The sequence below is a fragment of the Ambystoma mexicanum genome, chromosome 1q, assembly GCF_040938575.1.
Source record: "Ambystoma mexicanum isolate Mex_15411 chromosome 1q, UKY_AmexF1_1, whole genome shotgun sequence".
NCBI classification, from domain to species: Eukaryota; Metazoa; Chordata; class Amphibia; order Caudata; family Ambystomatidae; genus Ambystoma; species Ambystoma mexicanum.
The window spans coordinates 765,192,917-765,205,929 of NC_090922.1; the positions used below are offsets into that span (position 1 = coordinate 765,192,917).

Sequence of the window (13,013 nt, forward strand, 5' to 3'; positions counted from 1 at the left end):
CTTCTATGGCCCACGAGTCGACCTATGGTTGTACAACCCCCTGTGCTCCGTTAGTCAGTTTTCCCCTCTTATGAGGCTGCCCGGGGTGCAATGTAACACAACAGAGACGCTGTGCTGCGTTGTGCTTTCATTCGTGTAACACTTTTTCATGTTCTTCTCTCCCTCATCACTGCGGATTGAATAGCGAGGAAACTAATTGATGGAACATGATGTCCTTGCCCATGGTCCCATTCATGCTGCTGATGCTGCTGCACATCCCGGATTCTGCCAGAGCCCAGGTTAATCCAGGTGAGCTTTAATGTTGTGGATTCTACAGACTCCTCCTGTGTACTCATCGAATACACGCAGGGCCTGATTCACAGCAGCGTTTCATAATGGGGCAATCCCATCGGAAAGCGCTCTGTGAATCGGGCCCTCCCCTCAATGTGTATATGAATTCTTATTGTGTTTAAGGCCTGTCTTAAGTGCTTTGGGGAGGGAGGCACTGGTTTAAATGCCAGGGTTAGATAAACTTATGCTGGCACTGGCAGTGCTGATGTAACATGCCCTTATTTTGTCTGTATATACTGTTTCACCCTTGTTGTCTTGTTCATTTAAAGGGGAGATGCTATCCAAAATAGAAAAGTGGTCATACTTCCCTATCCATGCCTCCCTTTACTGAGCTCAAGCTTCAAATGTTTTTAAAGTGTGCAGCGGAGTAACTCTGCTGAAAATATTGCGGGAAGGGAGGGCCATGACATCTAAATGAAAGGGGCCCCTGCGAATGAGTGGGACAAAATGGTGTGCCACAAATGCTGGGGCGGCGGGGGGACAAACACCATTGTCCCCCCTAAAATGATGACCATGATGGCCTGCGTCGCATCTGGATAGGATCGATTGAAGGACAACATTCCAGCGCTTAGAAAAACGTGAATGCTAGCATGTGCCACACTTAGAGTTGTGAACACCAGCCTGCGTGGCGTTCGGATGGAGTTGTGAATGTTAGCATGCCCACACTTGGACGGATCTCTAAACACTAGCCTGCGCCGCATCTAGATAAAAGTGTGAATGTTGGCATGACCACACCTGAATGGAGTCCTAAACATTGGCCTGCGCCGTGTCTAGATGGGAATGTCAGGGCCAACAAGTGCCACACTCAGACACAACTGTGAATTTTAGCATGGTAAAGGTCAGGTAACCCACTAACCAATATAAGCTCAAACTCTGCATACTTATCTCACTCAAAAAACTCACACAACCATCTCTCGCACAACAAGCCGCACGCACTTCACAACACTGCAACAACACATAAACCGGAACAATAGCACACGCGGACTGACTCCGATCCGATACCGGCACCAAAGCTCAGCACCCGGTGTATACTGAGTTGAAGCTGCCAACAGAACACCACTCCTCTCACTAACCTACTCCCTTCTTCACCTTACTAACCTATACCACCTTTATCATTTACAGATACGCCTGAGCGCCTGGGGACCAATTCCATTGGTGACGGTGCGCGGTACAAATACCTTTAACATTTAACATGACTTTGTGGGTATCCTCATTTTTGTGAATTCAGTGATTTCAACAGGGCTCCCTGCGATCATGTTCGCCACCTGGGTGACACTTATCCACGAGAAAAGATAGCTTGGGCTATGAGAGAGAGAGAGAGAGAGAGAGAGAGAGAGAGAGAGAGAGAGAGAGAGAGAGAGAGAGAGAGAGAGAGAGAGAGAGAGAGAGAGAGAGAGAGAGAGAGAGAGAGAGAGAGAGAGAGAGAGAGAGAGAGAGAGAGAGAGAGAGAGAGAGAGAGAGAGAGAGAGAGAGAGAGAGAGAGAGAGAGAGAGAGAGAGAGAGAGAGAGAGAGAGAGAGAGAGAGAGAGAGAGAGAGAGAGAGAGAGAGAGAGAGAGAGAGAGAGAGAGAGAGAGAGAGAGAGAGAGAGAGAGAGAGAGAGAGAGAGAGAGAGAGAGAGAGAGAGAGAGAGAGAGAGAGAGAGAGAGAGAGAGAGAGAGAGAGAGAGAGAGAGCTGTCTGGTGATTGTGCCTCTTTCTCTCTCTCCTCCCCGCCCCCTGCGGATGGTCATCAGGAGCGCAACAGGAAGTGAGAGAAAGAGTGCACACTACAAAAGCAGCAAACGATGGATGCAGTCGCTCTCAAGAGTTGCCCACACCCAGGGCTTTAAGTGGGGTAAGAACTCGAGGGGGGGCTCGTTTGCGGGCGTGGCTTGTGGGATGGGCATGGCCTAACAAAGTACAGAAACCATAGTAAGGCACGCAAATAAATATATAAATGCATGTAAGCATTTATATGTTTGTATGCTTACCTTACTATAGTTTGTGTAGTATGCAAGCCATCTTTTATAAACATAGAAATATATAACACATTTCTGTGTTTATAAAAGACGGCTTGAAAAGTACACAAGCCAGAGTAAGGTATGCACACAGATATATAACATTTATATATTTGTGTGCGTACCTTATGGTTTGTGTACCTTTCAAACCATCTTTTTTGAAACATTTCTCTGTTTATAAAAGATGGCTTGAAAAGTACACAATTCTAGACATTTTTAATAAAGCTTTGACAACGGGTCGGCAAAGCTTTATAAAAGATGGATTGAATTGCGTACTTTTCAATCCATCTTTTATAAAGACAGAAACACAGGAATCCCCAGGTTCGCCGAGGTTGAAAGACGCCTTGGCGACCTGGGGAAACAAAGGGACTGTAACTTCCTTTGGTGACCCGAGGGGAGACCATAGGAATTTACAGTGACTGACGGAAGTGCCAGCCAGTCACAGCAAGGCTGTGCCTGGCTGGCACTTCTGTCAGCTTGCCTGACATTACAATGGCAGGCGCATCTCCCGTCGCGGAAGCAGCAGCGGCGCGGGATAATACGCCGGGCCAATGTTGTGTGGGACCGGGGTCCCGGCAGAGCCCCGGCTCAGCCCCACTTTTTGGAGACTGCCTGGTCCGGCCCCGGCAGGCCCCAGCCCACTTAAAGCACTGTGCACACCTGATTACAATAAAGCACTAAGCTAACTATACTTATCAAGCCTGTCATTCTTTGCACTCTGCCCTGCAATGCAACAGTGGTGACAAGTTGGGACTCATATATGGATCCCGCAGGCAACATTAGGAAAATGTAAACCTTTTATTTCTGCAACATGCAGGTAGATTGGCGAGTCCTTGGTGACAAGGACTTAACGATTTCAGAATTATGCGGAAGCATTTCCACCTGCAGTAGAGCCATGTGACTTAGAAACATTGGCGTGGATAGACATTGTATATACATGGTTCGGCAGGATAGCTCAGCAGCAACATGCAAGAGGACACGGAGTAACACAGGTTCTATCCCGGGTCTGCGCTTACAAACCTCTGGATATTAAGCGCGTTATAAATACCATATCATATCAGATTCCAAAGTCTATCTGATGAGAGGCCTGCTGCCGCTCGGAATGTGTTTGACTATTACGAAGACGTTAACAGGTTAGAAAAATGTTTTGGGCCCCCAGAAAATTCGATGACTTACAGAGTCACATTTACCAACCGCGTACACACCGTGAATGAAACCAAGAATGACTTTGCGTTTGACTGTTGTGTTGGCACCAATACTGCTACGCTAGTAAGGGGGATGCTGACCACACTTTGCAGAGTCACGAAGATACAAAAATGCTATCCGGAAAACCAAAACCACACGAGATGAGGCGTTAACAATTGCAAACACAGTCCAAGAACCCCCAGTCAGGCGAAAAAGCTTTATGGAGAGGAAAGCGCAAGCAGCTGAGGTTCACGCCATGTCCTCGAAAAAGAGACCGAATGGACACATGACAATAGGAGTCAGAACCCAGCCAGATTCCGACGAATCAAATCCAACGGATTTAGGTGAGTAGATGCATCACGTCTGGCGATGACCTGCCAGAGAGACAACATGCTCCAGACGCAAAAGGAAGGGCCCCTACACCAGGTCATGCAGAACACAGCAGTGGACAGCTGAAGCATGCACAGAAAGCAAACTCTCCCCAATCTAGATAATGCGCCAAAGGTATACATGGTTCATCACCAGAAAGGCAAAAAGAAATCCAAGCTGCAAAACCAAGGTAAACGATCAGAAAGTCAAACTATTGGCTAACTCAGGGGCCAATCTCACAAAAATAATGTCTCTCAGCAGATCCGTGCAGGCTACGCCAATCACATGACTATCCTAGAGTGTATACTTACTAGCATACAACATGCGTGTGCCGACGTGCAACATTCTCTCAGTCTGCAGGAACGTTTATGCCACTGGTTTAGGTGTTATATAGTGTTATACGTTGGTTTCGGAAGAACACAAACATTTTGTATATTGATTTTATATATTTGGTTAGTAGTACATTCCTGTGACACTGAAAATAATGTTAACATTGCTAATTAAATAGTTACATTGCTAATCAATACAAATTTAATTAGTATTATCTAACAACTAATGTATGCCATGTACTGCGGGTATGGTGTGAAGGAGGAGGAAGTATGGGGTTGTAGGTACCACAAGGAGTTGGTGCAGGTCAACAAGTCTTGCAGGTGACGTGAGTGCACCATGTTATTGCGCCTGCGCAGGCTGACTGTGTGGTATACTCCAGGTCTTAGTTTCTTTCAGCAGTGTTTTTTTTTTGGTTCTTGACTTATCCTCCTTCTCACAAAGTCCATGCGAGCAATTGACGCTATGATGGTTGAGACCTTATTCCAGCAGCTCTTCTCCAGAAGGGGAAATTAACACAGAACCTTTGTCTCTGTCTGAATGGTAAGAGTTCAGTTCTTTTCGATGAGTGTTTCGCTTTCAGGGTGCACTATTGGGTTTTTGCACTATCTCTCAACGGGGTCTGCACCGTGTCTTTAGCTCAGCCTCTTCGTCCACAAGACAAATGAAACTTGATTAGTCCATCTGCATTTATGTGTAGTCTGGATTAAGGCAAGCAGGCAATTCCGGGTCAAATGATTGCATGTATTGAAGCATTCTGGTAGCCACCCAATCAGTGCTCCTGTCAGATTCAATCTTCGCAAGGATTCCCAGAGGATTAAGGTCTGCGATATGTATTATATCCACTCTCGACTTCCAGACAGTGCAGTTCTACTGGCTAGCACTAGTCCTAACCATAACCACATATAATTACATTTGTGTTGCTTGCATACCATTAATAGGAATAATATCTGGCTTCAGAATCACACCAGTAGAAGTCAGAAGGGGGGGCTTGTAGGCACATCCCAAATGTGCAGCCGAGACACTAATCGGAGGCATGGTGGGGTTCATTAAAGCAAGGCAGGCGAAGTTCCCCTCCTGGGTGATACAAGCAGGGTATGTAGTGTAACCCCTCCTCTCGGGAATGTAGCTTTCAGGAAGCTAAGGTCTGAACATAGTAAAACAGCAATTGCAACCCTTTCCATTTGTGGGTATCACAACTCTCTAGAAAAAAGCCATATAAAACCCGGGCAGGAATATTGACAATAAAATATAGAGATACTGAAACAATGCAGCATCTTCTAAAGTTTGTTCGTGCCTACTGGTGTACAGGATTTTATAGTTATTGCCATGTTATGCGATGGCCGGAAAGATAACTCAGAGACAACGCACTCGCCTTGGGAGCAAGACGATGGCGTGCAACATGGATAGAAATAGCAATAATTAGGTATGAAGTGGGTCTGCCTTTATTTAATCGTCAGTTGATGTTGGATGTTTGCTGTTCCTGTCGTGCATACGTGCTAAAATTAGGCTACACACAGCTACACAGCTGCACAGGATCATGCAATTGAGCTACAGAAAGAAATATTTGCACAGGGTCATACAATCGGATTAAGTGGGAACTCTGGTTGACTTGGTTCTAAAGGCAAGAATGACATTAAAGGCAGTAGAAGCAGGTATAGTTGGATGTCTGTAGGCTGCAATAAGCTTTTATTGTGAGCATTCCATGCTTTTAGACCTCTTCAGTGCCCTGTTATAGGCTCGCCCTGCTCCCTCATGACACTCCAGGCACTTGGACACAAATAATACACAGGAGACCAGAAGTAGAGAGAAACGGGCTGTAATGCAAAACACACCAGTGCATGTGAGGGCAGCTTAATGCTCTCGACCTCCCAGACCTGACATTATCCTCATATACAAATAGAGTGGCTAAATCCATTCTCTGCACATAAAACAGCATGCATAATGCACGTATAATACCAACCAGGTCCATTTCGGAGAAAATGGGTAAGAGGTATAGCCTGCAGTTGTGAAATGCACTGTCATATCTGCCAGGCAGCCTCTGACCTTGGGGATTTGATGCAGCAGTGTCGTCAGCTGCGTACATCTCAGGAAGGGCTTATGAATTGGCCCAGGCAGCGTTAGCCATCACGCAGTCCACAGCTCTGCAGCCTCGCTAGGCACGGGTGTTCATCTGAAGGCCCGTGTCATTGCATAAGATGGGCCTCAAAGAAAGGAAAAGAAAATCCAGTATCAGAGTTGGTAACATGCCCATCTGAAGCTCTTAAAATAATCCCATGAGATGCAATTCTTTAAAATGGTAAGATTTGTTTTCAGAGAGCAATGCATACACCATGCATCCATGCAGAGTTCAACTAGTGTACTATTGGAATATGTTAAGACCTCATTCAGTTACTTTGCAATGTGAAGGGGAGTTCATGTTATCTTGTGTTATGTATATGGAACCTGAATCACAGAGCGTTTTTCTATGGGATTGCACCATTATAAACACAGGCCCATAGGATTTAATACTACATCAGATCACCACTGTGTTAGTTTCAGAGCACCAGGGCTCAGAGTGGCATGCTTTCACACCGCTGTGGGTATCCAGATCTTAGTCTGATTGGGTAAACACAATGAGCAGGGGGACGATAAGAGGAAGGGAGAGCAGGGAATACATTCTAGAAAGAAATGCAAGGAGGACTTCACAGTGGGGAGAACGTTTTCTAGAAGCATGGCTGTGCACATAGTAGCCATCTCAAGGAAAGGCAGGTCTGGCATTGCTAGGTTTGCAAGCACAGAGGTGCCTGACTCAAAAAGGTCTGCTGCGAGAGATGGAAGAGGGTTTGTGCCCCTCCTAAATTCCATTCATCAGCCCCATTGCCCTGGTCAGCTTGCTCGCTAGCCAGCTAGTCTAATATTAAAGAAACATTTTGCAGTGCATCAATTAAGGTCAGAAATAGTTAGGAATTGTTGCCTAATAGGAATAAGAAATTCAAAGTAACTAGCAAACGTGAATCCGCCATTTTATTTGTGAAGTTCAATACGTTTTATTGTATTTTCAACAGAGTTATCAGTAGACATTACATATCTAATGGCAGAGCCCTCACAGAGGGAAACAGAAAGTCGAAATGAAATGACAAGGTAAGTATACAATACATACGTAAGGGACAAGGCTGTAGGTACGCAGGGGGAGCCACAACATACTATAAAAAATGCATAGAATAATCAAACGAAGAACTCATTGACAATTATTAGTTGAACCGTGACCGGCTCTATTACATGGGGCCTCATTCCGACCCTGGCGTTAACCAAGGCGCTATTAGCGCCTTGGTTGACGCCGTTATTATTCCGACTCCGCCATGGTGAATGGCGGAATTAGCGCCCCATTCCAAGGTTGGCGGGGTCGGTAATTCCCCATTCACCATGGGCCCTTCCTCATTCCCATTTTTGCCCCATAGGGCTCAATGGGAATGGGGAAGGCGCTAATTACGGCACCGTAAATTACGGTGCCGTAATCAGCTCCTAGGTCCCTTTGCGGGTTGGTTTTTTAACGCCTGCAAAAAGCAGGCGTTAAGTACCAACCCGCAAAGGGAACTCGGAATAGGGCGGTAAGGGTTTAACGGCACCGGTCTTGTTACCGGTGACCGTTAACCCTTACCGCCCTACTCGGAATGACCCCCATAGTGTTGATAAGGTCAAGCAAAATACAGAGAAGTGTATCGTTCATTACAAAAACATTTGAGACATTGTTTGTCTGTGCGGGTGCGCTGCAGTGCACAACAAAAATGGAAGGAACATTGAAAAAAACTCTGACTGTAATGTTACTTCTGAGAAGAGGCTTGGAGAAAGAAATAGATGTGAAAAAAGGAAGAAAGGAAGAGTGGAAAGGAAGGAATGAGAAGGGAACCCATCACCCTGTCACTATGAGATTTTTCTGAGGTGGTGAAAGTGTGTGTTATATTGATAGGGTACCTGCGGTGCATTTGACCTGATGAGAGTAGCTCAAATATCTATATGGCTGATGTGCCAAGGGATGCATCATTGGGAGGGTGGTGAGTGGAGGAGAGGAGCCCAGCCAGGACTGGTTCGCCTAAGCTCTAGTGGGAGTTGTGCTAGATGGAGCTGTCAGGGGGTCTCTAGCCAGAACCACTACTAGTTTTAAATAACAGAGGTTTGCGGACTTCTAGGAATATGGTATTAGATGTAAAATTGGGGAGGGACTTGCATAAGTAATTCTACAGAGGATTCCAAACTTCTAAGAACTTCAGAGTTTTGCAGGTATCTCCACATATTGCTTTTCCAGAGAGTAAAACAAAGCAGATAGAATTCCACCATGCCCAAGGGTTTAGTGGGTCTTTTTTCTTCCATGTAGCTGTGAAACATTGAATGGCTGCTGCTAGAAGAGTATCTAGTAGAGAAATTTGTCTAGCATTTAATATTCTTTCTCTAACATTTGCACTCTGAAACACTTGTGTACGAGTGTGATACAAATAAAATATCAATATCCATAACATTGGTAGCTAAAGAGTTGGTGTATAGGCCCTGTGAAAAACAAAGAAAAGGGTTTGGGTTTTGCTATCTGATCTGGAAACCTTTGCTATCCTTCTGTATATTTGTTGCCATTGGTTCATTTTCAATTCAATGCCCAGTGTTTCTTACCATTTCCTAGTGATTTCCAGGTTGAGATTACTGTGATTGTTTGAGAGAGTATTTCTTTTGTAAAAAACCACTGGCCTTGTTAAGGTTAAGTGAGCTGGACAATGCTGTGTTATCTGTACTACATTTGTGTGCCATCTGAGTATTTGTTTTATATTTTGAGATTATTTTACAAAGCCTCATGTAGTTCCTAGTCGGACGGAGACCATATTTGTCTTGAAGTTCTGTGAAACTGAGAGGATATTCACTGCCCCATACTTGGTGCATGAAAAAGATTTTCCTATCTATCCAAGAGTCTCATTGTACGGTTTGTTTATTAATTGCTCCCCTGTCTCCCCTGTCCTCTCTCCTTCCACCCCCCTCTCTCTCCTCCCTCCTGCCCATAGCACCGGATGAGGTCTCTAAAGTGGCCGGCTCTTTGAAGGTCACCTCCCGACAGGTGCTCCCCCTGCTCCCCTGCTCCTCCAAAACTTTTAAGGACAACATCTCTCTCACCCCGGCTCTTGCTGTCTTCTATAACCACTCCTTCGCCACTGGCTCTTTCCCTCTGTCCATCAAGCACTCCCTTGTCCACTCCCTCTTAAAAAGGATGTCTGCTGACCACTCCTGCCTTGCTAACCATCGCCCTATTTCCATGACCCCCTTCCTGGACAATTTCTTGGACAAGCTGGTCCTCCCCCAACTGACCCTCCACACTGATCTTGTTGGTTGCCTTCACGAGCCATTATCACTATACACTGTTTTTTTTCTAAAACCTTTTGTGATTCAGGTGGCATCATACATTAAGGACACCACGCAAGCTATCAATATTCTGGCCGCCATCCTGACAAATCACCCATGAATTCTGGTAACCATGGACGTCGAAGCACTCTTTACGTCCATTCTTCAAACAGAATGTTTGGAAGTCTTATGATCATTCTTGGACACCAGAGAAGACTCCACCAGTGCCCCAACAGACTTCATTCTAGAATGCAGCCGGTTAGCTATGACCAAAAACTTTTTTCTTAAAAAAAATAAATTGTACAAACAGATCACAGGGGTGAGCATGGGAGCCACCTTTGCACGCAATGTGGCCAATCTCTATTTGGCAGACTACGAGACCAAATATATCTATGCAGACACCAAATATATCCATGCAGAGACCAATCCACACAAATCGTACATCCAACTATGGCAACGATACATCGACGAGGTTCTCCTCGTCTAGACGGGCACCAAAGAACAACTACTGACATTCGTAGAATGGATTTACCTACGGAATTCCCACATTAAATTCACCATGATATGGGATTATCACCCCATAGACTATGTGGACCTCCACATCTATAAATCAGGGATAGGACCCAGCAGGATACTTCCATATTAGTTAGATCAGGTCGGTTAAATAAGAAAAACTTGCAGAATTAGGTTATTTTTTTGGTGAACATTGTATCTTTAAGAAGTGCTGTGTTTGATATGATGGGTGATTTATAATGCGCTTAATACGCAGCGGTTTCTAAGCGCGGACCCGGGGATCGAACCTGTGTTACTTCGTGTCGTCTTGCTTCCAAGGCGAGTACGTTGCCCCTGAGCTATCCTCCCAATTTAGACGGCATATTTCATTTTGGATATTGTGAGGCTAATATCTAAAACAATTACGACGGGTGCATGGTCGGAGAGGACAATCGGTCCTATGTTGGTATCGACTATCTTATCTCTGATTCATGAGCCTGTTAGGGATTAATCAATTCTAGAGTATGATTGGTGAGTATTGGAGTAGAATGTATAATCCAATTCTTCTGGATTCCATAACCTCCAAATATTAATAAGGTGGAGTTTCACAACCATTTTTATCAGAGACTTATGAGCTTTTCTGCCTGAGAATCTTACTTTTGATTTTCTGTGCAAGAATTGTTCAATTGGGAGATTCCAGTCTCCTCCAATTTTAAGATTGTCATCTGCTAGGGATTTTATCTTTTTACTGAGGGAGTTGAAGAAGGATGGATCGCTATAGTTCGGTGCATATATATTAATTGAATGGTATTAACTGCCATTAATTAACAATGACTAAAATACCCATCTTTCCTCAGAATCTGACTCGAAGTGAATGATGGATGCCTTTATAGAAGATTTAATTGGAATTATAACCCCATTCTTCTGACCTGAGACATATGAGACGAGACATTGTTCAAAAGATCTTTTTTTTATTTCATAGCTTCAATTTCTGATAGGTGAGTTTCTTGGAGAAGGACGATGCCAACTTTTAATTTCTTAGTATGAGAAAGTATTTTTTCCTTTTAATTGGATTGTTGAGTCTCCTGACATTCTATGAGATTAGGTTAAGGAACATTGGATTCTGTCTAAGAGCGGCTGGGACAGTCCTGGCTGGGTTGTTATCCTCCCGTGGCATTTGCTGTTTTACAAAAGTAATTTTGTGCCTCCCCCGCATAGATTAGATTAAAAACATATTTGGTCTACTAAGCATTTCTGTAATCACAAGGGGAAATGGAAACTGGTGTAAGAGAGCTGAGTGAAGTGAAAACGTACAGTTTAATCTGCATGCTTGTTGCGAATGAGCCCACATATTGCACCAATCTCTCAAAAGTTGGTGACCAGATAGATCCCTCCTTCCTTTACGGGAATAGTATAGAGAGAGAGGAAAGAGAGAAGACAGAGTGCTGGAGGTAGTGATAGTCAAAATGAGAACTAAATCTGGGAGTTAGATAGAAGATGTAGTACCTGTAGACAGGGCTATTGTAAACAAGTAAATGACCAGGAGCATAAAAGCATAGGGACTGAATGGTGAGATGAGAGCTCCTTCCAGAAAATTAAATCTGAGGAGAGAGCAAGCAAGTGAGAGAAGTGTAGGTTATGGCTGCTAGTAGAGTACTGCCACTTTATCCTGAAAAGAAATAGAACCTTCACAGTGTATTCATTTACGCTATTGGAGCTATTAAAGCTATAAAAGCATTTAAAAATAAGAGAACAGGCTCTGGCATTAACTAGGATAAGTAAAGACAATTCTGTATTATCAGTAAAAGCAACAGTACAATAGTGTACCAAAAGCTATAAACCTTGTTAAACATTCTAAATGATGTGACCCATTTAGTATGAAGTGCTACCAAACTCAGAACTGTTTTATATTTTAAGCGGGAGAGATGTGCGTTGTGGGTATATGTTTGTTTGTGAACATGTGTTGTTTGGAGAAAGTGGTGAGTGTGTTGAGTGGGTGCTAGCAGAGAGTAATGTTGTACGTTTGAGGGTATATGAAGGTAGGTGAAGTGTGAACGATGCAGGAATCTCAAAGATCTGGAGGTATGCATTGATGAGCAGAGCATAGAGCCGAAAAAGGGTTTGTGTGATGGTGGGGCTCATACAAATCGGTAGGCTATTGCCTGATGAGTACGTAAGCGAAGGGTGTTCATGCACTGCAGCATGAATATACTAAGCTAAATAACTGACAATATGCTTCACTTGTTTTACAGACATGCAGTTGCAGGTTTAAAACAAATAGTGTCACTTTATAGAAATGGTGTTATTCATTTTAGTGAGAAAATTTGATAGCTAGATAACATGTGGGAAACAAACTTGGCGAACGGATAGATCCCCATCCAGATGGTGAGTGAGAGCATGTAAGCACTGGGAAGAGGAGGGTATTTCATCAGGACCCAGATAAACAGACCACAGCATATGATTTCCCCAAATACAGATCATCTCGGGTGGAGTTTGCTCAGATATTTAAAGATGGATCTGAGTTTCTAGAATGTGCGACATAGTTGAACAGCAGGTTGCTTGCTTGGGTCTGTGTTTCATCTGTGAAGAGAGTATCCAGGAAGCGAGAAAGAGAGGGTGGGTCATCAAAATCTACAGTTTTGCCATTTTGGGTGATTTTACATCTACCTGGGTGCACAATCCCATAGCGTATGTCTTTCTTATTTAGGCCTGAGGTCCAAAAGCAGTTTTTTTATTTGCCATGGTGGCCCTTGAGACGTCTTGTGAAAGGGAGGTGTTATGTGCCATCTATGAGATTTTGTCTTCTTTCCTGCCTCGGGAATGTGCATGGTCTGGGTGCATTCCAGTAAGTACATGATTATACCTCTGTTTCTAGAGTTTGAGGAAGTAGAAGTACTGGATTTCTGACCGAGGCGATTGGCACTTTGGATATTTAGACCAGTTTTGGAGTCCAAG

The 13,013-nt window shown here is 44.1% G+C and overlaps 1 protein-coding gene across 1 annotated transcript in view; it reads left to right on the forward strand.

Annotated features, from left to right (window-relative positions):
* DDR2 (discoidin domain receptor tyrosine kinase 2) overlaps positions 1–13,013 on the forward strand; it is a 1,291,881-nt gene that overhangs the window by 169,680 nt on the left and 1,109,188 nt on the right. Inside the window, exon 2 of the mRNA XM_069641352.1 lies at positions 185–288. Coding sequence (XP_069497453.1) covers positions 207–288 — 82 coding nt within the window. The 5' untranslated portion in view covers positions 185–206. The remainder of the gene's footprint in view (positions 1–184; positions 289–13,013) is intronic.